The sequence below is a fragment of the Glandiceps talaboti genome, chromosome 10 (genome assembly GCF_964340395.1).
Source record: "Glandiceps talaboti chromosome 10, keGlaTala1.1, whole genome shotgun sequence".
Classification (NCBI taxonomy): Eukaryota; Metazoa; Hemichordata; class Enteropneusta; family Spengelidae; genus Glandiceps; species Glandiceps talaboti.
Genome location: NC_135558.1, coordinates 796,752 through 821,915, shown reverse-complemented (window position 1 = coordinate 821,915; position 25,164 = coordinate 796,752). Strand labels below are relative to the sequence as shown.

The 25,164-nt window shown below is 38.5% G+C and overlaps 1 protein-coding gene across 1 annotated transcript; it reads left to right on the top strand.

Moving 5' to 3' along the window:
* Positions 1 to 1,178: 1,178 nt before the first annotated feature.
* Positions 1,179 to 24,618, top strand: LOC144441243 (pappalysin-1-like). Its single transcript, XM_078130799.1, has 18 exons — positions 1,179 to 1,566; positions 5,535 to 6,597; positions 9,059 to 9,201; positions 9,470 to 9,766; positions 9,920 to 10,228; positions 11,350 to 11,800; positions 12,957 to 13,085; positions 13,380 to 13,471; positions 14,009 to 14,208; positions 14,909 to 14,989; positions 15,767 to 16,269; positions 16,438 to 16,447; positions 17,166 to 17,328; positions 20,312 to 20,525; positions 21,522 to 21,699; positions 21,970 to 22,102; positions 23,535 to 23,701; positions 24,412 to 24,618. Exons 1-18 carry the CDS (start codon positions 1,179 to 1,181, stop codon positions 24,616 to 24,618), a joined length of 4,728 nt encoding a protein of 1,575 aa, XP_077986925.1.
* Positions 24,619 to 25,164: the final 546 nt, after the last annotated feature.

Below are 25,164 nucleotides of genomic sequence, written 5' to 3'. Positions count from 1 at the left end.
CACACACATATATATATATATATATATATATATATATATATATATATATATATATATATATATATATATATATATATATATATATATATATATATAATTTTAATCTGAGTCTTGTGTTACAATGAGTGCATTACAATCCCTTTTCAATGTCAGTTTCGTAACTAACCCATCCCGATTTAATTTGAACCAATCAGATGATTAATTATCCCACTACCTTATTCATCTATGTATTAGTACTTTTCTTCGTCTACTGCATCTCCTTGTAAATTTCCCGGCAGTATTACCTTATGTGTCCGTTAATATTGGCATCATTTTTCCGTCGCCATCTCAAGGCCTTCTGATATACATTATCACGTTCCTCAAATCCGTCTACTTGTCGGTACAGCGTGACGAAGTATATTATTTGATCTTGCAAATTAGTATTAATATGATAAATGTATTTTGGTCGTCCAGGCCATGCATAGGAAAACGGCGCCATCGAGGAGCGCATTATAAATTCGCGTTCAAACGAGTTTTGGTTTTAAAAAATATTAAACTTCATTAAGGGGAAAGACGATGTGTAACGATTTGTGTTGATGACTTAAAATAGAATTGTAGAACTAATCTGTTAGATTGGCGACGTGTAACAAAGTGTGACAAATAGTGTCTAAATTGCAAGCAATGACTGTCTATAGGCGGTAACTTGAAAAGCCAGTCTCGTTCCATACCGTTTTGTCTGACACGTAGCCGAATACACAACTCTGGGTCTTTACATCGAGTCCATTTTATTCAGCTTACAATACATTGTACACGTTTCAAAGAGTTAAAAGTGGCCGCCGACATTGAGGAGTTAGCGGTGAAATCTATTTAACGCTTTCACAGCTTAGTATCAGGGGTCGAAATTGGCGTGTGTGTGTGTGTGTAGGCCCCACGGACTCGAAAGACCAGTCATACTTTTAAAAAAAAATCATTGGAATAGAATATTCAAATTTCGTCAGGTACAGCCCACGTGTTTTAACCATCCAACGATCGCTTCCGCTGTCAAACTTAGATGGAGACACTTGACGGGGAGGACGTCTTCACACGATTATCAGTTCAACTGTCAATTTGATCACTGCAAATTAGCACGCTTTATAGGTATATAAACGTGACACATTTCTGACACAGCTGCGGATGTGTGTTAAGATAGGTGTATTACTATGGTACCTGTAAACGTTGCCCTGACGCTTGTTTTGGTCGCAATATCTCTACTTTCCGTGCATAGTGACATCGGGAATCAAAAGTCTCTCCATCGACGTCAAAGGCGTGACATCCATGAAGAGAAAACTCTCCGGAATGCTGAGGCTTCGCTAGACAATTGTGCCAGCACGGAAAAAACACAGCTACATCACCTGGGTCGGTATCCTAGAAAAGCACCGGAGAGCTATAGCTTCGGCAAAGCTACATACTTCGCCGGGAAAGGAGAAGTTTTACGGCTGAAGCTTCCAGACGATCGGGACTTAGATCACGATTTGCCTCGGGAAGGATTCACCATCGAAGCATGGCTGAAGCCAGAAGGGGGACAGAAGAACCATACAATGATCATTGGTAAGTAACATGAAAAACTCAGTCTCATCATGGCTGTATCTCCCCTAATATACCCATGGTTTCATTAAGTAACTTTTCTCCCATGCAGTCATACCCCTCTCTGATGTGTAATTGTAGAACTTGGCAATACACCCATGTAGCACCAGTATGATCATAAACAGTGGAGGGGAACTCTATGGCAGGACCATGGAGGTATTAGGGGAGATACTAGTAAAGATATTATACTAGTGTACTGCAGACCAGTCTGGTGGTCAGAGGATATACTAATACCATGGATGTAGTAGGGAGACCATGGGTGTATGTGGGGAGAGACTAATACAACCTGAGACCACTACAAGAACACAGTGATCCATGCTAGTGCCCGAAAGTGTGATTTTACTACCTATCATTGACACCTCTTTAGAATCAATTGAAACCGGTTCGATCGTACTTCACACCTTTAGTTGTGTATTTAGAGATATGCAGAACCACTACCCTTCGTCTATCAACAGCGCTACTATATGTAAAGTTCTCAGCTTTTGCCGACGGAAGCTGACTAACAAGTCTCTCTTGATCTAGGAAAGTTTGACATAGAATTTATCAGTTAAAACGTAGCAAAAGATTAGTAAATGACCAAGTCTATACGACACACACACTGAACAACTATTTATTTTGGTTAACTCCCATAAGTTGCTACGAGGTGTCAGGACTGAGGCTACGTAATTATGTCGTCGAAACCATAGACCATACACGAAAGTCGAAACATAGACCATACACGAAATTGTCGAAGTGACATCCTACATCAACAAACCCGTCCGTTCTTTATCAGCATGTTGTAAGAAAGTACTCGTGAATTGGCAAACATTTACGATCAATTGTAGCTGTTAGTAGTAACTTATTCCAAAATCTTGTGAAAACATCAACAAAAGAACCCGATTCTTGTAGTGTAATAATTGTACACGCCTCACCACCTGTACATGATTTCATTTTGTTCGCTTCGTTACACCTGATTGGCTCCCAACTCAAAGCTCTTCCCCTGGAATAAAAAAAGAACTCTAGGAAAACATACGTGGGTCTATACCTTCGTATCGATATGGGCAAACGTTAGCAGAGACACAGATTTCATTTTTGTACAACTTGCAAAACGGTAACAAGTTATTTGGATACACGATTGTCAGTTTGTTTCCTAAAGTATTGAAGAATGAATTCGAAGGAAAACTGAATCCATGATAAGCTACATTCTTGCCAGTATGTTTGCCAAACACATTCATAGACACATATTTTGGACAAATATTGAGTAAAGTATAACTTTTTTTCTTTTCGTTGACACAATTGTGACCAATTGTATTTACATTGATTAAAAACAGTGATATACGTGCATTAGTTGACGTATTCCGTAAACTTGGCCGATTTCACGAAGTCGGTGTTCCTACAACTTATCTAGGTTGAAGCTACTATAACAAGAAATCCATCGACTGATACGGCCAAGCTCACACAACTAATTTATGTGAGGGTCGGTTTATCGTGGCAAACCTTCATGGTAGGTCCATTCTCGTTTATCTCAGAATATGCCAAGGTGTTATAACTAATAAGCTATCTACAAGCCTGTCGACGTTTTTCAGACACATCTGACAAGGGATCTTTGATAGTTATTTACATGGACTCACAATGGAACAAGGGGAGGGGGCTTCGAGTACCATGACCACACACCGGGAAAAGTTAAACCCCGCTCTGAACTTACCCGGGACTTACAACCAAACAAAACTAAAAATACTAGACTAAGCATCGACTTGTATTTTTAGGCGAGCATTCAAAGAATATACTCTTACTGAAATTCTCATATCAGTTTGACGATGATCAGCTTACGAATGGTTGTCACTGGGGCGAGGTTTAAAAACACATTGTTCGTTTTAAAGATGTAAATTTTGAAGCTTACTGGTTCTCTGTACCAATATTGGTTTCTTGTGTGTGGTCGATCGCCCATAGTAACAAGATTACAACTATCAATGAACGACACGTTTATTGAAAAAAAAGTGCGATTTCTGTATTGACTTTCCATTTTGTCCGTAGGATGTGAAACATTCATAATACACTGCTAGTGATTAAATCTATACCTAGGAGTAATCTGGCTATATGATACCGTGTCGATAGGGCTAAATGGTTTAGGATCTTTTCTCATACTGCACGCTATATCCCACCGAAGGGCATTTATGGAAACAATGATACTGTATATGAATGGATTTAACAGCCATAATCCGTAACTAAGCTGTCTTTTCTACATCTTAGGAACAGACAAAAAACACTACACGTCCCTCTTTCACCAACAACTAAGCCCGGACCAGTACAGAATCGATGCCACGGGTCGCTGGAATCCATTTCAATTCCAAACTAATTTACCTCCTTCCATGCATATTAAATAGCATGTGTATATTCAGACAGTGTCACTGGTGGAAAACGATTTGAGAAGTATAAACACGTATTTCATGCCAGAAATTTAATATTTAAGAAATATCCACAGTCACAAATTCAAATTCCTTTACAAGCCATTGATGTGAACTTCAAAACTAAAGTTACAAGAAGAAATTCACGAGGAACTCGTAATTGAGTTTCAACAACTCTTTATATACACATGTCAATCACAATACGGTTGTGATTTTGACTCGGGGGTGCGGTTGTGATTTTGACCCGGGGGTGGGGGTGTGATTTTGACCCGGAGGTGGGGTGGGTAATAAAGAAATCATCCGTGTGAAAATATAAAGCACTAATTGCAGGGTACATAAATATTATATAGACTCACATATAAGAATTTGTAATTATACTACATACTCTAAACAGTGGATGACTCGACAACAAGGATATTAGAAAATGTTATTATTTACGACTTCCTCTCCGTATTATCTACAACAAGTCAGAGTTTCCCAATGTTTTGTTCGACGCCCACGCGAGCACATTACTTCATATGGTTGACTTGGTCCTAATGCAGTTTATTGCTCGCATTTACTATAGTAACCACTCACGAAGACATCATTTGCCAATATACAAGTATATTCTCCTCTTCTGAATTTAAAGTGAAATGGAACATGTAATTTAGTCGAGCCTTAGTGTACCACCAACACACATGACAAATGGAGACACGTACATAGAGGTACACGCGTCGTGCAATATATGACCTTACACATCCTGTTGCATGTAAGAGAAGAAGGAAACATGACGGAGTCGGTTTTGAATTATACGTGTTAAGTGTGTATCGAAAGAAAGAATGAATGAATGAATGAATGAATGAATGAATGAATGAATGAATGAATGCAAGGAAAGAGAGAGAGAGAGAGAGAGAGAGAGAGAGAGAGAGAGGGGGAGGGAGAGAGAGAGAGAGCACGAAAGGGGGGACGGGGTTAAGGAGAGTATTAGGCAGAAGAAAACGAACATCAATGTTAGATGTAGGGTAGACAGAGGCAGAGAGAAAGGAACAGGACTCACAGCGACAGAGAGGGGTAGAGAACGACATACAGAGACTGAAAGCACAAAAAAGACGATAGAGGAGAGAGAGGGTTGGAACGATATATGGAGAGGAGAGAGGGTTGGAACGATATATGGAGAGGCAATTGGTGTCAATACTTTATGATTATTATTGATATGTTTCTGGCTACCTTACAAATTACATACTATAGTAGTCTGTTCTCAAATTGGGATTTGTCGTAGAACCTGGATGGTAGACTTTTTTAGAGTCCAGTTATCCAACAGAGTCGTAGAGTGACATCAAGAGAAACAGTTCACACATCGAAATATTAGTGAAAGTGTCTATCTCAAGGTCAGACCTCTGCGGTCTCAAGTTAAAGGGAGCTGTTTCTATTCCCAAGGGGTGGGGGTTGTTTGTGACGCTGTCTGCTATTGACAGGTAACTCTGGCTGTGATTTACGGCAATGAATAGGGTTTAGTTGAATGTATAGGAATATACTGACTGACTATAATAATACATCATGTTATTTCAGGTTTGGTCGACACTTGCAGTATGACAGTGAGTGATAAGGGCTGGTCCATCGGAATTCACTCACTCGAAGAAGATGCAGAGAGAGACGCAAGAATTTATTTCTCCTTGCGTACTGACAGGGCAAGAGAGTCCACGACAATATCATCTCATCTCCGGTATGAACCAAATCGTTGGATTCACGTGGCTGCTACTTACGATGGTCGGAAGATGAAACTTTTCATCAACGGTGCCAAAGTCGCTGTTAGTCATAGGCAGCATGGTGATTTGTTTAGCCGTACGACAAGTCAGTGTAAAGAGCTAGACATCGGAGGAAACGTGTTTACGGGGAACTTTTATCGGGGACTAATTGATGAAGTTCTGTTGTGGTCTGAGGCTCGTGAACACTCAGAAATAAAGAACAGTATGCATAGCTTATCAAGAAGGAAAGAAAATCACAGTAAACTTGATCACTACGAAGATTTTTCCAACGTGGAATCTTGGGAAATGATTCTAGATAACGAACCCGAGATCGTTCAATCTGATATGCCTGCAGAGCTTCACGACGTACACGTAGTTACACCAAAATGCGGTATGACAGTGTGTGACAATCCAGATGTTGCCAGGAGTTACGCCAATTACTGGACTTTTCGTAAACCCAAAACCGTACGTTACCAGGTTATCAACGTCTACGACGATGACGGCACAAACCCGACGGTTACCGACGATCAAATCAACTACCAACACCGGCAACTTAATGTCGCTTTCAATGTTTACAATATCACCTGGCAACTAAGTGTACGTAACATTTCGGACTCTTTACTCAGAAGTCGCACTATTCTGTTCGGTTGTGGGTCGGATAAAATCGGCAATGGTCGGTGTAACCACGAGTGTAGACACGAACGTACCGGAGATGACGGCGGAGATTGTGACGTCATCAAATATACGTGCGAGAAATCAAAGATTGGCGATGGACATTGTGATGAGGAATGTAACCGTGGTTACCATGGATGGGATGGAGGAGACTGTTGTCTACCTAACTCAGCTAAGATATCAACTAACTGTTATGATCCAAAGTCACCTCACAGGTAAATTGTTACAGTATATGTACAGTGTTCTCATTAATTTTCTCTCTTTCGCTCTCGCAAATGGAATATATTTTAGTAGTTGGAGTCCAAGTTGGCTTGTCTCTTGAATTTTGGTGCTATGTACATGTTTACAATGAAATAGATCTACATTGCACCGGTTTTACCCCGAATCACTTAAATTGAAAGGAAGGTTTAGTCATAGACAGTGGAGAACTTCTTCATTTCCTATGGTTTAGTCTATACCGTAGTATCCTTATTTCATGATTGAAAAGATATATTCTATCACGTGACTAACTTACTATTCACATTGGACTCTACGTGAAAATGTTGCAAAGTATAAGTACATCGAATTCGGAGATAGGAACAAACAAAATTGACAAAATCAACAGGTGGTTTGCCTTACAGTTGACAACCTCGTTCCGAATACTAAATTTGACCCACTTTCCGCTTCTGTCAACAGTCGTGTAAGTTGAACACACTTTTATGAAAGGAACAGTGTTGTTCAATCTACAACTTCATTCCCGTTGAATCGTTCATTTTATCGTTCACTGCAGTGACCCGGTTGCCATGGTCCCAGAACGTTTGTTGTTCACTTAATATAAAGAGCTTCCTTGGAACATTCTGTGAGCGTCTGTTGACGTTAGTTTGTTAGTGCCACCCATTGGCACAGAACTAAACGTTGTAAGGTGACCGGTAAAGTGTGAGATTTGCTTGAAAAGCCAACGAATTGTTCCATTACAATAACAGACGGACATCCGAATAATCTGGAATCGCTCTCAACTGACGCAAAGTGTCTCACAACATCGACTTTCTAGAGTAAACATGTTTTTCTCAGCTCCAAAAATGCGATTGTTGTTATTTCACTATACATGCAATCGGAATAAACAAACTCATATACCCCAGGAGACGCTATTTACATTATATATATGAAATGAGTTGTAACTTACAGCCATATTACTTTGTAAGTCGGGTTCTTTTGAGAAAAGTAATTTACATTGTGCTTTGATTTCTGGATATACAACGGCAACAAGTTTCACAAAGAAATATGCCAGATTACTTTTCGCCCAAGCTTGGACTTTAGACACCACCTTTCTTACTAAAACCAGTTTACTGGAGGAAAGAACGAAAGTTATCATCTCTTCTTGGTGTTTACCACGGTCACTCTTATAGACTCGTTTTCTAGTTCCGTCGTCATGGTGAAATTATCGCAATACATCCAAGTAAAACTTAGAACGAGAAAAAACAAACATTATTTCGCCTTCGTTTACCTTGACCTCCGAAAAATAAAAAGGTGGGCTGGCCATAGAACTTCAAGTTGAGCCGACGTTTTATACATTACTGTTTCTTGAATTGATATCGATCGACGTAAAAGTTCGTAGACAGTGAAGGTTTCGTCCCTTGTGTGATGACCTTCTCTTCTCTTCTCATCGTTATTGTTACATGTTGTTATGAGCATTGAGAAGGTCATGCCGGGTTGCCGCCACTAACCCATTACATATAACTGTGAATAGAATTACAAAGACTGTACTGCTATCTCAACAAATAGTGCATTATTGAGTCCTTCTATTCCTTCAAAACGCGTTGATTCTGTAAATATAAAACGCTGTTCGATACTGTCAAGTTGCCACTGCTGTCTCAAGATCGTTGACGCCATATTCAAACATTCGACATTGTTCTGTTTCACAGGACACCGCAAATGCTCTGGTTTCATACAACAGAAAACACTATGTGAAGCCAGGCAGGACGCCTTGGGATCCACATAGTAGATTTTGACCCGGCCTTAATTTGAGTTGACATTTTTCGTTGTGAATTTCATGAGAATTGCAAAATCAACGATAAAAATGTTGCCTCACATTCATAATGTTTTTAAAAAATATGATAACAGTATATACACATTTTACACATCTTGGAGTGATGACCATCATTTCTGTTTGCATGACTTGCATCGCGGCACCAAAGAAAGCGCATAGTCAACGAAACTCGTGAGTTTGTTTTTGCGATATAACCTTCCAAGTATATATCCTTTGGATATCCACACCGTCTAATTAGAAGCGTGGAAAACTGTTGATTTGAAATTTTCGATCTGATGTTATTTTATTTGTATGTAGTTGACCTTTCAACTTCGGTCATTACTCGTAAACACAAAAATAGGTGAAAATACACAATAGTGGCTTTGCGCAGTTTGTGTTTCGTAGGGTACAAGTTATCAACCTGTTGTCATCCCCGTCGATCAATGTCGTAAACTATACAGTCCTCTTTACGGCACCGTCCAAAACGTACTCCGACCATCAAGAGGCTCTTCATATCAACCCGTTGTCATCCCCGTCGATCAATGTCGTAAACTATACAGTCCTCTTTACGGCACCGTCCAAAACGTACCCACCAAGAGGCTCTTCATATTTCGTTGCTTTAGCAGAACTATGTGCTTTTACGCTATATATATGTTTTCTTTTTTAACCAGGACATACATGGACGTGAACGAATACAAGACTTATTTGAGTATTAATGGCAGTAACTTGAACGTTTACTTTGCACATTGGACTAATCCTAATTTGCAAGGAATTGCCACATTTCCATGGGAAAAAGAAGTATTTGGTACTTTAGGTGAGTTAAATAATATAGGGGTGTCATAATCTCAGGTACTTTAAGAAATAAAGATATTAAGATAGACACAGAGAGAAAGAATTTTGTTGCATATATATTCTTCAACACTGGGGCACTTGGCTATATCCACTTACACATAACATAATCAACCAACCAACCAACCAACCAACCAACCAACCAACCAACCAACCAACCAACCAAACTAACTAAACATTTACATCAACATACTTGAATGTTGTTGAAATTCTGTCATATGGAATATTTACAGGCGGTGTAATATTACAACCGGAGAGCTATGGTAAACCAGGAAATGACGCATCTACTATACACGAATTTGGCCATATTTTGGGATTGTGGCATATACACCATGGTGTTTCAGAAATGGAGTGTACCAGTGAATGTTTGGAAATAGTCCCATCCTTCGAGTGTGGAGATCTGGTTGCCGATACCAAACCAACACCATTCAATCAGCACTGTAGGGACCCTGACCCAACCGAGTATGATACATGTGGCCTACAGCAAGAATTCAAAGACACCCCCTACGATAATTATATGAGTTATGCTGGTGAGTATAAATGAATATATGTGAAAAACAAAGTAATACCGAAAAGTCTACATGGGGGCGCTGTTTCCAAACACATGGCATCGTTAACTTTTGCTGCCGCATCCGTGCTATTATGTTATTTTCAATGATCTTCAATGAACTTTTCTCTTCTAGACGATGATTGCACTGACCATTTTACACCACAGCAAGTGTCTCGTATGCATTGTTACCTCGACTTAATGTACAAACCTTGGGAAGAGATCAAAACTCCATCACCAGTACCTTTACCGCCAAAGATTATCTCTGTCCACGACAACTCTGTCAATCTTGCTTGGGTTCCATCTCTGAGTGGCAACTTCGGTGGCCCACACAGTGACTGTAGTAATTGTAACAATGACAACACATTGGAGCAGTACGCTTATACGGCCTTTTCACCAAACCCATCACGACAACTTGGTCTGTGGGATCCAACACAAGCCCTTGGTAAGTGTGTTCTAGTAGTAGCTCTGTAAATATGCGCTCTGAACTGAGAAGCTGACATGTCATCCTCGGGTCGGGTCTTCACATACGTACATGTCCACTATTTCAGCCATTTCCACTATCGTTTGTAGAACAGCCGCGGAACCAAAGTTTATCATTTGCAATGGATTTTATGTAACACCTTATAGATCATAAGAGTTCACATACAATCAAATATAATGCTGAATTTCAACAAGATCGTTCAATTAGCGCATGCCCACAACTCGCCTCCAAAGGTGTTATACCGCCCTCTATCACAAATGTGTATTCTGTAAAACTACACGGGGTTCTCATTTTAACACGTGATCATGTAATAAGTAGTGTCTATCTGAAAAGTAAATTTAGTATTTGTGAGAGGAAAGACACTCATGAAATTATAGATTCGATCTTTAGGTTATGCTTTATCTTAGCTGCATTTAGTAAAGTTTAAAGACCCCAGAAGAGTGTTGTTGTTTTTCACCATCCCTGTTATGTATAATCCACGTTTCGTATCATGAAATATTTGTACTCAAAATGTAGAAATGCAACTTTGGATGAGGGGCGTTTAGTCTGGATGCCAACATGGTTTCTAACTAAACCACATCTGGTGAGAGTCCCTCAATCAGCACAGAAAGTTGTTCATTCAGTCAGTGAACCCCAACTGCTATACTGATGTAAACAGTGTATAAATAGCATTCTGAGCTGACAAATATACCATATTTGGACATTACATAACTGTCCCAATAAACACTAACTTTATGAGGGACTGTGTTATTGGTTAGAATTTTGTGATTGATTAACAAAGACATGATGTTAATGACTGTGTGGGTGGTTGTGGATGAATTTTAAATTGCATCTCATGTATTTCAGGACTTCTAGAGTAACGACTTTGACTATACTGTGAGTGGATGTGTAAATGGTAACGATACTGTATAGGAACTAGACTAAGGGTCGTTTCCCAAAAGGGTAGAGTTCATAGTGTTAAGCAAATTTTTCCAGGATTACAGTATACAGTGTAACATTTGCATGTATTCAGCTAAGGTAAATCCAGTATAGACCTTGACAGTAGTATTATTCATAGATCTGTTGCTTTCCTAACTTTGCAGGTCCACCAGATGCAGAGTACTGTGATGCTAGCACTAAAGCATGGCTACCTGACCCCCTAAATACTATTTGTGATGACTGCTATATTGAACTGGGCTTTAAGATTCCAGTGGTCCCAATAGCATTGTCTCTTTGGGTTGCATGGAATCCATCCGAAGGCAAAACGGAACTTAAGTTGATCTACACTGACAACATGGAGGAATCTCTGGGTACGATTAATGCGTACTGTGATATGCCATACACGATGCGACTTAATGTGTACAAGAAAGTAAAGGCAGTGCGTGTTCATATTAGTAGTCCTTACACCAGTATTGATGCTGTTCAGATTGTGTCAGACCATAGCCATCCTGTATGTCAACCCTGTAAACCAATCAAATATGTATTACACCGCATGCCTCCATTTGAAACAGGAGTTAATGTCATTACTGTAGACTCACCAAAATATATTGATAGGTAAGTTTAGAATATACATGTACTTTCAGAATGAAGGGAAGGTCACTCCAGAAAATAAAGGTTTTTTCATAAAATTTGGGTTCTAGAGTCATTTTATGATTTCATATATCACATAAATTTTGCTCAATTGCCAATATTGACTTCTGAGAGTTTATGAGTAATTGCCCTCAAATAATTAGTCATGAATATGCATTGTTCATCTAATACCCATTCATGTATGTTTAGTCCCATGATGCAACAGTGGGCCAGTTTGAGAACAATAGAAATGGAATACAGTTTTAATTTGGTGTATCTTGGCAATCAAATTTAAGTGATGTGAAATCATGAAATAACTCTCAGAACACAAAGTTTATGAAAATACAGTTATTTCCTGTAGTGATGCTCCCCTTCAAAGAAGAATACCACTAACAGAAAATATATCACATGATGCTACTAACGAAATAACTTGTAATTTATTTGTGCAGGAACTTTGAAATTATTCATTACATGATGCAACCCAGTTAACTATACATCATAGAACCACTCCAGCTACAATATAAATAGCCACACTGTTTAACCTCATTTATTCCTCAAGTGGCCGTACTGTTTAAACTCACTGTTTAAACTCATTCATTCTTCAAGTGGCCGCACTGTTTAACCTCGTTCATTCTTCAAGTGGCCGCACTGTTTCACCTCATTTATTTCTCAAGTGGCCGCACTGTTTCACCTCATTTATTCCTCAAGTGGCCGCACTGTTTCACCTCATTTATTCCTCAAGTGGCCGCACTGTTTAAACTCACTGTTTAACCTCATTCATTCTTCAAGTGGCCGCACTGTTTCACCTCATTTATTCCTCAAGTGGCCGCACTGTTTAAACTCACTGTTTCACCTCATTTATCCTCAAGTGGCCGCACTGTTTCACCTCATTTATTCCTCAAGTGGCCGCACTGTTTAAACTCACTGTTTAACCTCATTCATTCTTCAAATGGCTGGTGTTTAACCTCATTCAGTGGTAACACTATCTTGATTACAGGGTGATTCTATCCACATAACCAATTCACCACTAGTGTAATCTACTACATACAGCAACACTAATTTTAGAGTGTGTGTCTATCTTACTTTGTTGATAGCATCGTATACATAGTAATATAATACTTGTTGGTTACTTTATTTTCAGTGGCATGATGGATGGTGTGGAGTACACATATCAAATACAGGCAATCCAGGGCTCCAAAATCAGTGAACTGTCCCCACCATTAACACATAGACATGGTCAACCATTCTGTGGAGATGGGCTTGTTGACAGGTAAAGATATGATGTCATTATTGTAAAGGTCTATTGACCTGTCTTTCTGTCCATTTACATTACTTGACTGGTTCACCACTAAAGGGCATGATTTATGTAAATGTTCTATTGACTTGTCTGTTCATCCATATGTATCACTTCTCTACTTAACCACCAGAGGGCATAATTCATTGGAAAGGTCCATTGATTAAATATCTTTCTGCCCATTGACATCACTGTGCTGGTTCAACACTAGAGGGTATGATTTACTGGAAAGGTCCATTGACTTGTTCTTCTAATCTGATTGTTTAACAGTGCTGCTGAAGAAGAATGTGATGATGGTAATGCTATTGATGGTGATGGTTGTGGTCTTGGTTGTAAAAAGGATGAATTTTTCAACTGTCAAGGTAGGATTTTGTCAATTTTTATTCAAGTTTAAGTTCTTGTGCTGATACGGCAAAGAGAAGAAAAGAGACTGAAAGCAGATAAAACAATTTGTCAGATTTTCTGAATTCTATCAACTGTGACAACAATTTTCTTGTGCTGTTTTTATAAAGAATTACAGTTTGCTTGTCTCCTGTTGTATGGTAAAAAGTCAAATGGTATAATGTAAGGAAAATGTGTTCTGGGAAAACAGAAATTATTTAGTGTTTGTTGGCTGCTTTGTTAGATTTGACTCACTTTAAAACATGTATGACAATAATTCATCTGTACACCATGCTGGATTACCCTCATTACAACACATGAGGGGGCACCATAAAGATACATTGTATCATTCTGTGTTTGTTAGTTTGCTCTACAAAGGGGATGGTAAAAATTTGCATAATTAACATATGCATACATATATTGCATAAATTTCCATGATTAACATGTGTCTGAACTGTGTGCCTTTAAGATAAGACATAGAACAAAAACAAATATCTGTGTACTGTTGTCTTCACCAGGAGAACCTAGTTTATGTTACCATTATGATGGAGATGGTGTCTGTGAAGAATTTGAAAGACATTCCAGTGTCCGCGACTGTGGGTTTTATACACCCTCAGGTTACACAGATCAATGGGCTTCTACAGCATATGCCAACCCTTCGTACCAAAGTGATGAATGTCCAGAAAGCATTGTTATTGGTCAACCACTAGTCACTCAGGTAAGGTTTCCAAATATGGTCAAAGAGATTATAAGGATAAACAAGATTTCCATATATGGTTAGGAAAATTAAAATGTATCAGTAATATTTCCATATATGGTGAAGGTTATAACAAGTGTATTAATATAATTTCCATACATAGTAAATCAGAAAAAAAAGTATATTGAGAGGATTTCCATATATGGTTAAGCTAATAAAAGTGTATCAGTAAGATTTCCATATATGGTAAAGTAGATAATAACAATATTGAGTGGATTTCCATCTATGGTTAAGGTAATAAAAGTGTATCAGTATGATTTCCATATATGGTTAAGCTAATAAAAGTGTATCAGTAAGATTTCCATATATGGTAAAGTAGATAAAAACAATATTGAGTGGATTTCCATATATGGTTAAGGTAATAAAAGTGTATCAGTATGATTTCCATATATGGTTAGGGTAATAAGTGTATCAGTATAATTTCCATATATGGTAAAGTAGATAAATAAGAGTATTTCAGTTTGCAGCATTCCAGTGATATAAAAAGATTACAATGATTCAATGAATAGAAATGTAGATACTCCAAGATACTTCACAAATTTAAGCTTGGAATGGTCACAGTAGATTATTACATTTGATTGACTTCATCTAAATTTACATTGCTCTAATCTATTCACCCAACTTCTTGTGAACTTGGAATGTTGTTTTTTTTTCTTGACAGAAATGTGAATCAGAACTTGATTCTAGCATGGCATGGAAACCATGCAATCCTAGTTTATATAAAGATGATTTCTGGCTCAGAGTAAGTACTGCTTAATGTTAATGGGTTGAGGTCACATTGATTGGGATGTTTCTAGGGGTGTCTACAGGATTTCTTCAAGATGTTTTAACCCTCACTGATATACAAATTAAGGTTAAAATGATGTGATTTTGGTCAAAAATCATAATCTCAAAATCTTATCTGCAGATCAGTCTGAAATTTTGTTGAGGTGTTTGTAGAAGTACAGGTTGTACCAGATGACTCCACTGTCAATATGCAAATTAGGTCTACAAATTTGATTATTGGTCAGAACTTAAAAAACTCATAAAACTCAGTCAACTGTACAAATGTATCTGAGCAAATGTTTGAATATTTCTAGAGCTAAAGATGTACATTTAGTTCAAACCATATTGAAACAATTAATAGTAGCGAAATCATGATAACCTGGACACCCTTAGCCAAAGTCAAACACCAGTGTCTAAATTTGCAAAAATAATGAGTGATGGTAGTCAAGTGTATAAACATTCATAAAAATGACACAAATGTGCCTAGCAACTATGACCACACCCATAGCAACAGGCATATGACAGCCTATTGCAAAGCCGTGAATGTTAGTATAGTGAATATTTGGGATATCAGACTCCCTAAGTCACTTGAGAATATTAAAGGACGAGGTACAAAAAAATTGATGTTTTCCAAAACATTTTCATGAATAGTTCTTATTTGGCCCTCAGTATTTGCATTGTTGAATCAGTTCAACTGAACTCAGATGATATTTATAAATTTGTATTTTCTCTTTCTCTCTTTCCCTTTCTCTAGGTGGGTTTTGAGAATGCAGTTATTGCAACATCAGTGATTCTGTACCTGGCATCTGATGGAATAAACCGATTTAGCAGAGAACCGAAGGCCATAGCAGTTGATCTGATTGATACTAACGGTAGATCACATCCACTAACAACAAAAAGTATTGTCATCTATTGTAGAGACAACCCAATACACCTGAATGTGATCCATGACCTAAGCTTACCATTCTACAAGTCACAAGGTGTACTCATACGCTTTAAATCACCACATGTTGCAGTTTCTGCAGTTGCATTACGCTCTAATGACGGACTTGATCTAAGTACACTCGGTGACCAGTGCACAGCAGGTGAAATGTACAACCCCTTCATGAAGAAATGTGTTACATACCAATGTAAGACACCGGTTTGTGACCGATTGAATGTTAAACATGCACAGCTGGAATGTACAGATTTTGACAAGGAGTTCAATGATGGAGACATTTGCAGAATCACTTGTGATGATGGCTATGTACTCTCCATGTCTTCTGGTATGAAGTTGACACAACCTATCAAAACACATGAGGTATGTCATTTTCCTATATCAGTTATTTTACTTAAGTTGTCAGAAACCACCTTTATTACAGTAAACAAAATTATTTATCAAATTTCCGTGTAATTTCAGTGTAAACACACTTTTGAAATGTAAAGGGAAAGGGAAGTTCAGTATAGTGAGGCTCATTTCTGCATTTGTCACACTTGTATTGATTTATTGCTATGTACTTAACATTTTGTGATTTTGGGTAATAAAATAGTTCCTCTGCAACTTACTCAGACCTTTGAAATCTTGTGAAGATGGCCTACTGGACTGGACATGTTTGAATATTGGAATTTCTTGCAAGGAATTATGGGAAAACCTCTGGTGATGACATCACAAATACATGAATGCCCTAATCTCTACTTTGTATCATGTGTATGATGTGAAAAGATGAATCCAGACAGGGAGGCGCCCTCTATAGACCTAAATTTTTGAAGAGAGACATTTACACATAATATTATAATCAAATAAAATTGCATCATGGATGAAAATGTTGTATTCAGTTCTAATTTACTATTCCAAAGTAATTATATTGACACAAAGTCAACAATTTGATGAATATCGCAGATAAAACGTATCTAATCTTGATGGCAACTAAAAAATTATTTAGTGTCCCTATCATCTTGCTGAGGACCACTAAAATCTAAAAGTGGTGATCCACATGGACACTAAACATTTTACTGTTCAATGGATCTAAACATTTCAAAGGGGTGCATGAGTTGGAGACTGCAATCCCTAGTTTTGGGAAAAGACTATACATTGGTCCGGGCATTAACATAGCTCAATACAGTATAAATTACCAGTTAAATGTATTATTTGCCCACTATGGCCTTTTCTACAGGTAATGTGTGTGAATGGAGAATGGACTGGGGCTTCATCTTTAGCCTGTGTTGCCATAGATTGTCAAATGCCTGTCATCTCCAATGCTGAGGTGGTATGTCCAGATGGTACAACCTTGGGTAAACAGTGTACATTCAAATGTAATCCACCAGCCAAGATGCATGGTAAGTGCTTAGTAGCTGGCATCTACAGACCACTGTCAGTGTTCTATGCTAGCCTGTTTACTCACTATCAGTGTTCTATGTGAGCCTGTTTACTCACTATCAGTGTTCTATGCTAGCCTGTTTACTCACTATCAGTGTTCTATGTGAGCCTGTTTACTCACTATCAGTGTTCTATGCTAGCCTGTTTACTCACTATCAGTGTTCTATGTGAGCCTGTTTACTCACTATCAGTGTTCTATGCTAGCCTGTTTACTCACTATCAGTGTTCTATGCTAGCCTGTTTACTCACTGTCAGTGTTCTATGCTGGCCTGTTTACTCACTGTCAGTGTTCTATGTGAGCCTGTTTACTCACTATCAGTGTTCTATGCTGGCCTGTTTACTCACTGTCAGTGTTCTATGCTAGCATGTTTACTCACTGTCAGTGTTCTATGCTAGCCTGTTTACTCACTGTCAGTGTTCTATGCTAGCCTGTTTACTCACTGTCAGTGTTCTATGCTAGCCTGTTTACTAACTGTCAGTGTTCTATGCTAGCCTGTTTACTCACTATCAGTGTTCTATGTGAGCCTGTTTACTCACTATCAGTGGTCTATGCTAGCCTGTTTACTCACTATCAGTGTTCTATGCTAGCCTGTTTACTCACTGTCAGTGTTCTATGCTAGCCTGTTTACTCACTATCAGTGTTCTATGTTGGCCTGTTTACTCACTGTCAGTGTTCTATGCTAGCCTGTTTACTCACTATCAGTGTTCTATGCTAGCCTGTTTACTCACTGTCAGTGTTGCTAGCCTGTTTACTCACTATCAGTGTTCTATGTTGGCCTGTTTACTCACTTTCAGTGTTCTATGCTAGCCTGTTTACTCACTATCAGTGTTCTATGCTAGCCTGTTTACTCACTGTCAGTGTTGCTAGCCTGTTTACTCACTGTCAGTGTTCTATGTTAGCCTGTTTACTCACTGTCAGTGTTCTATGCTAGCCTGTTTACTCACTATCAGTGTTCTATGCTAGCCTGTTTACTCACTGTCAGTGTTCTATGCTAGCCTGTTTACTCACTATCAGTGTTCTATGTTGGCCTGTTTACTCACTGTCAGTGTTCTATGCTAGCCTGTTTACTCACTATCAGTGTTCTATGCTAGCCTGTTTACTCACTCTCAGTGTTGCTAGCCTGTTTACTCTCTGTCAGTGTTGCTAGCCTGTTTACTCACTATCAGTGTTCTATGCTGGCCTGTTTACTCACTGTCAGTGTTCTATGCTAGCCTGTTTACTCACTGTCAGTGTTGCTAGCCTGTTTACTCACTATCAGTGTTCTATGCTAGCCTGTTTACTCACTGTCAGTGTTCTATGCTAGCCTGTTTACTGACTGTCAGTGTTCTATGCTGGCTTGTTTACTCACTGTCAGTGTTCTATGCTAGCCTGTTTACTCACTGTCAGTGTTCTATGCTAGCCTGTTTACTGACTGTCAGTGTTCTATACTAGCCTGTTTACTCACTGTCAGTGTTCTATGTTGGCCTGTTTACTTACTGTCAGTGTTCTATGCTGGCCTGTTTACTCACTGTCAGTGTTCTATGCTAGCCTGTTTACTGACTATCAGTGTTCTATGCTAGCCTGTTTACTCACTGTCAGTGTTCTATGTTGGCCTGTTTACTTACTGTCAGTGTTCTATGTTGGCCTGTTTACTCACTGTCAGTGTTCTATGTTGGCCTGTTTACTCACTGTCAGTGTTCTATGTTGGCCTGTTTACTCACTGTCAGTGTTCTATGTTGGCCTGTTTACTTACTGTCAGTGTTCTATGTTGGCCTGTTTACTCACTGTCAGTGTTCTATGCTAGCCTGTTTACTCACTGTCAGTGTTCTATGCTAGCCTGTTTACTGACTGTCAGTGTTCTATACTAGCCTGTTTACTCACTGTCAGTGTTCTATGTTGGCCTGTTTACTTACTGTCAGTGTTCTATGCTGGCCTGTTTACTCACTGTCAGTGTTCTATGCTAGCCTGTTTACTGACTATCAGTGTTCTATGCTAGCCTGTTTACTCACTGTCAGTGTTCTATGTTGGCCTGTTTACTTACTGTCAGTGTTCTATGTTGGCCTGTTTACTCACTGTCAGTGTTCTATGTTGGCCTGTTTACTCACTGTCAGTGTTCTATGTTGGCCTGTTTACTCACTGTCAGTGTTCTATGTTGGCCTGTTTACTTACTGTCAGTGTTCTATGTTGGCCTGTTTACTCACTGTCAGTGTTCTATGCTAGCCTGTTTACTGACTATCTGTCTCTCATAAAATTGTATTCTTATATTGTGATGCTGTAATCAAGTATGCCTGACATTTTAGTATCAGTATATATGTCATCAAATCATACTATTGTTCCTGAATTTGGGGTTTGTGGTCTGCCAATAGCAAGTGATGGTTACATGATATGTATCAGAGATTACTTGCACTGGTGGTGCACATGCATGCTACTAGTGGTATTTGCACTACACTGCAATACTGCTCTGCAATACTGCACTGCAATACTGCTCTGCATGCAAATGAGGGCACAATTGTTATTTGCATACAAAATTGTGTGAAATATTACACAGTGTGATTTTTACACAAATTTGCTGTTTTTGATAAACTCCGTGCCATGTGAGTTCCACTGTGGGAAATCAGGGGTATATTCTCTCATGCTTGCAGTGTTTTCTGCTGCACTTTCACTTGCTGCAGAGAACACTGCAAGTGCTCCTGCAAACACTCTGAGTATGCCACCCTGGCAGTCATGCACCATAGGGTTGTGTCATATGGTTCAATAAGTAGAAAGTGCAAGAATATTACTATTGTGCCTTTTAATAACTTATATGGCTACATTCAGTAATCCCCAGAAATCTACAAAGTCAACTTATGCCTCTCTAATTGAATACATGTTGGTATAAAATGTTTATGTGCAAAAAACAGAACAACAAAACAATGTTATAAGTAACAGTTTTAATGACCTGAAGACTGTGTTGTTTATTTCAGGAAATGACAATGCTGTGATATGTCAGGCAGATGGAATGTACAGTCTACCCGAGGCCTTCTGTCAAGTAGTCTGTGATGTCCCAACAACACCACCAAATGCTGTACTAAGGGTTGGTGGTATGAAGAAATGTTTAAGTGGAGGACATTATGTTGGCTCCAGTTGTAAATTCCGATGTAAGGTTGGTTATCACGTCAATGGATACCCAATAAGAAGGTAGGATTGGCTTATTTGGTTTGTGTTTGTCACACGTGCATGTATAAATGTCTGGCTGTGTCTGTCTGTCGTCTGGCTGTGTCTATATGCCTAACTGTCTTTTTGTAAGTGTCTGTCTGTCTGTCTGTCTGTCTGTCTGTCTGACTGACTGTGTCTGTCTGTCTCTGTCTGTCTGTCTGTCTGTCTGACTGTCTGTCTGTCTGTTTCTGTCTGTCTCTGTCTGACTGTCTGTCTGTCTGTCTGTCTGTCTGACTGACCATCTCTGGCTGTCTGTCTGTCTGTGGCTCTCAATGCATCTCTCGATCTGTCTGCCTTCCTGTTTGCTGTTTTCTTCTGTCATGCCATCCTGTCGGCCTTTCTTTCAGCCATTCTGCATGTGATATATAATGTCCTGTCTGTCTGTCTGTCTGTCTGTCTGTCTGTCTGTCTGTCTGTCTGTCTGTCTGTCTGTCAGTATGCCATAGCTATCCCACTAATAGATATCCCATTAGGTTTTGAATATTCTTGGACTACATGTATAATTTCTACATGTATATATGAGAAATGTATATATTAGAAAAATTAAAGAAAGGTCATGAATGCTTGATGAGATGTATAATTTATATTATTAATCATGTAGAGAGTTAACATGAATGCCTTGATAGCAAGCTAATCATGCCAAGACAAGGGTGACAGTCCTGAAGTCTCATAATCCCTAGTAGTGTTCATGTACTGGTCCAGTTTAATTTTAAAGTCCACAACAGTTTTGGCTTGGATGACATGCTCTGGTATAAAATTGTTCAATTCAAATATGATGCATTGAGAGGTCCACTCTGACTGTAGAATTTGCAAGTTTTAGTTTAGTGTCCTTTTGTCTTGTTGATTTGATGGTGTTTGATTAATAGTCCCTGGTCAATTTTGTGAAATCCCTTGATGAAACGATAATACTAATAATATGTATTGGTGGAAGATTAAGTGATATTATTTGTTGACTTCTCTCACTGTTGTTGATTCCAGGAGAACATTACGCTATACTTGTGAGGAGGATGCCGAGTGGCATGGACCAACATGCAAACAGATAACATGTGAAAGACCTCCTGCAGAGTTTACTGGAATGTACAACTGTACTGATGGTTTCAACTATGACAGTGAGTGTAAACTGCACTGCCCTGGTGATACAGGAGAAATAGACAAGGTAGAAACAATTCAACAAAGCCAGATATTTCAAAGTTGAACTGTTTGCATTGTAAAATTTGAAAATTTATATAGGGGTGACACACAATGTGATAGACAGCTAAGTTTACATAATTTTGTTCTTCAGTTTTCAAGCTGAGAAATATATGTAAATTTAATAAGTGATACTCAGTAACAATTTTAATGCCACGAAAGCTCCATAAGGGACTAGCGCCATCTAGAGACATATGATGACAAACTTTTGTTTTTATCACCCTTTCTCTTCTTTTAGTCAAACACCATCAAATGTGATAGAGATGGCACATGGATTGGAAATTTTAAGATGTGCAAGTCTGTATTTGGAGAGTGTCCAACACCACCATCCAGCAAAGCTGTGGAGTTCAAGTGCAAGTCTACATCTATTGGTAAGATACATGTGAACAGATTTCTCAATGGAAAGAAGCTATACGTTGTTTGTAACGCTTGTTGAGTTTACCCTGCATAAAGATATTTTACGAAGATTTTTGATTTTCTCTTGTATTCCTTGATGAATAATGCTCTCATGTAGTAGAATTTATACTGGATGGCTTTTGAACCTTAGAACACAACCTTTATACACCTTTACATACAAATGAACAGTATGCCCATACTCACTTGGTTTATACGAGCAAGTTGGTGATGTTGGGAGAGTTCATCCTCTCTGTAGCACATGCCTTTATACACATTCATGTTAAAATGTACAGTTCTTAAAAACAGTTTGCTAATCCTCACTCACTTTGTTTATACTTGTAAGTTGTTGTTGTTGTTGTTGTTGTTGTTGTTGTTGTTGTTGGTGGTGGTGGTGGTGGTGGTGGTGGTGGTGGTGGTGGTGGTGGTGAGAGAGTTTTAAAATGTGGCAGTTCTTAAAAACAGTTTGCTAATCCTCACTTGGATTATACTTGTAAGTAAGTTGGTGGTTTGAGGAAGTTGATAGTGTGAGGAAGTTGATAGTGTGAGGAAGTTAGTGGTGTGAGGAAGTTAGTTGAGACCACATGGTGAATGCTCACAAACAAAAATAGCATGGAATATAAATTAAAATGTCCCAAAAAACAGTAGTATATACCATACTCATCTCACATAGTTGATGTAAATTGGGTGCTGGTGTTGGTGTTTGGGTGGGGGAGTAATGGGGAAGTTGGAAGGGAGGGGAGGGGGGTTGTGTGCACATAAATAAGAATGAGATGTATGGAATGAATTAACTCACTACAACCTGTTTCGTGAAACTTACTGTTCACTGACCCTGCTTGATTCAACCATGCAGAAATCAATAAGGAATTGTATATGCTACATTGTCAGATAGAGAGATTGCAATTTCTTATTAGTACATTTAGTCTGAATGCAATATATCATAAACAATACTACAACTAGGTGCAGACATGTGGGTGCTAATGGTTTGATGTTTGCATTTGATGTCTGCATGGTGGCACATTGGTTCATTTCATTTAGACAAAATGTAGTGAGAAACTGTATTCATTCAATCTTGCTATCTGAAAGTGTAACCTATGCAGTTTAATTCTTACTGCTTTCTTCATAATTGAACACAATAGAGCTGGTGAACACTAATCTGAAATGGGCAGTATCATATAATAGTTGTGCTGTTTTGGCAATTTGCAAAGTGATTGTATATTGTTTTCCATATCTATTTTCCTAGCGTGCTCACCCATAAATGTCATGTGATGTATGTTAACGAACTTTATTACATGGCATTGGTGTAACACTGAATGGTGCAATTTTGGCCTGATCTAGGGGCTTTAACTTGATGTGTGGGTGCAAGTTTTGTGTAGGTTATAATCAAAATGATATTTTTTGTTTTTTTAGCGGATACTTGTGTAGTCAGCTGTAAGCAGTTACGTTTTGATCCTGTTGTCATGGCTACCAATGAAGGAACCAATGAATTGGTCAACGTTGATGAGATTACATGTACAGGACTGAAAAGATGGTATCCAAATCCTAGTGACATTGCATGTGAAGAAGTTTGCAGTGATGTAAGTTCGTTTGTTTAATATCTGCTGATATAATTGTGCAGCGTGGGGAGCACTTGTTATTGCATTTGACATAGTTCCAGATGTTGGTAAATTGTGGTGCAGTGCAGTGTCCACTTAGAATATAACTAGAAAGTCATGGAAATGTTGCATAAAAGAAAATTACATTATAGACATTTAAACAATTGACACACACAACATAATTTGATAGGCTGAGAGCTATAGACGGCAAATTGTGAGAAAGAATGTGACCTATTACTCTATGAAGGCCTGGCCAGACCCTGGGTGCAGTTACAGTACATATATACTTCCAGTGTGTACATAAAATAATCAAATCAACATACGTCTTATATGTATGCCATATGTTGTTAAGTCATCTCATGGACAATTGCTATGTAATCATGAAGTCTTCTCAATTCTCATCTCACCTTACTTCAGTTCATCTCACTTCATCTTATCTCATCTCCCCCACATTATCTAATCTCATGTACCTCACCTGACATCTCACCTCACCCCTCATATTAGACCTTTTGCCGGTTCCAAGATGCATTGCACGTCTCTCCATACAATGCCATGTATTGTGTAAACGCTGAGGGGTATGTTATGTTATGTGTCATCATTGTATGCTGAAATAAAGTACACTCATGTGTAATTGTACTAAATTCTTACTGAGGACTAAATTCCTAATTTGATAATATTTTACTACCTTTCAGACATTTCTGGGAGATGGTTGGTGTGATCAAAAGACCAACCGTGCCTACTGTCAATGGGACGGTGGTGATTGCTGCGAGTCAACATTAGGGTCAGAGGTCAAGCCCTTTCCAGAGGACTGTACAACAAAATGCCAGTGCTTAGATCCAAATACAATTGAAAACAAAGGAAACTGGGAAGACAGCAAGAAACGTGTCAACTTTACCTGAGTTTAGTTCTGAAGGGTAACAGCTGTTAATACCTTCAAAGAAACTTCCATGCCATGCAATGGAAAGAGATACTGTAGTCTTTTATATATTGGCTTTGATTTGTGTAAATATCATTTCAGTTTTAGTCTCATGTTTCCTCACATTTCTGCATGCTTTACAATTAGGAATCTTGTAGGATAGTCCTAAAGGAATCTTTTAGGACAGTCCTATAGGAATGATCAGTCCTATAGGAATCCTATAGGAATATTATAGGTCTTATAGGAATCCTATAGGAATCCTATAGACCATTTCCGTAATGGGCATAATCATTATTTTTATTGTTTTGTCATGGTTTTCTCATTCCTTTACATTGGTAAGTGTATTACACAAATGAGCTGGAGGGGGTAAAGCATGCTGGAGGGGAAAAGTATAAAGGGTTTTTAAATACATGTACATTGGGTCAAAAGTCATGCATAATGTAGATGGAGGCGAGAAATAAAAAAAAAGTGATTTTAATGACTGAAATAGGTGGTACCCCGGTACTTTGTATCAGGAAGCGTGAATCAC

Excerpts from the sequence above, each read along its gene's own strand:
- LOC144441243 (XM_078130799.1), top strand. The coding sequence starts at position 1,179 with ATGGTACCTGTAAACGTTGCCCTGACGCTTGTTTTGGTCGCAATATCT. Across the intron at positions 21,700-21,969 it reads ATACAGGAGAAATAGACAAG|TCAAACACCATCAAATGTGA; the intron begins GTAGAAACAATT and ends CTCTTCTTTTAG. Across the intron at positions 22,103-23,534 it reads GTGCAAGTCTACATCTATTG|CGGATACTTGTGTAGTCAGC; the intron begins GTAAGATACATG and ends TTGTTTTTTTAG.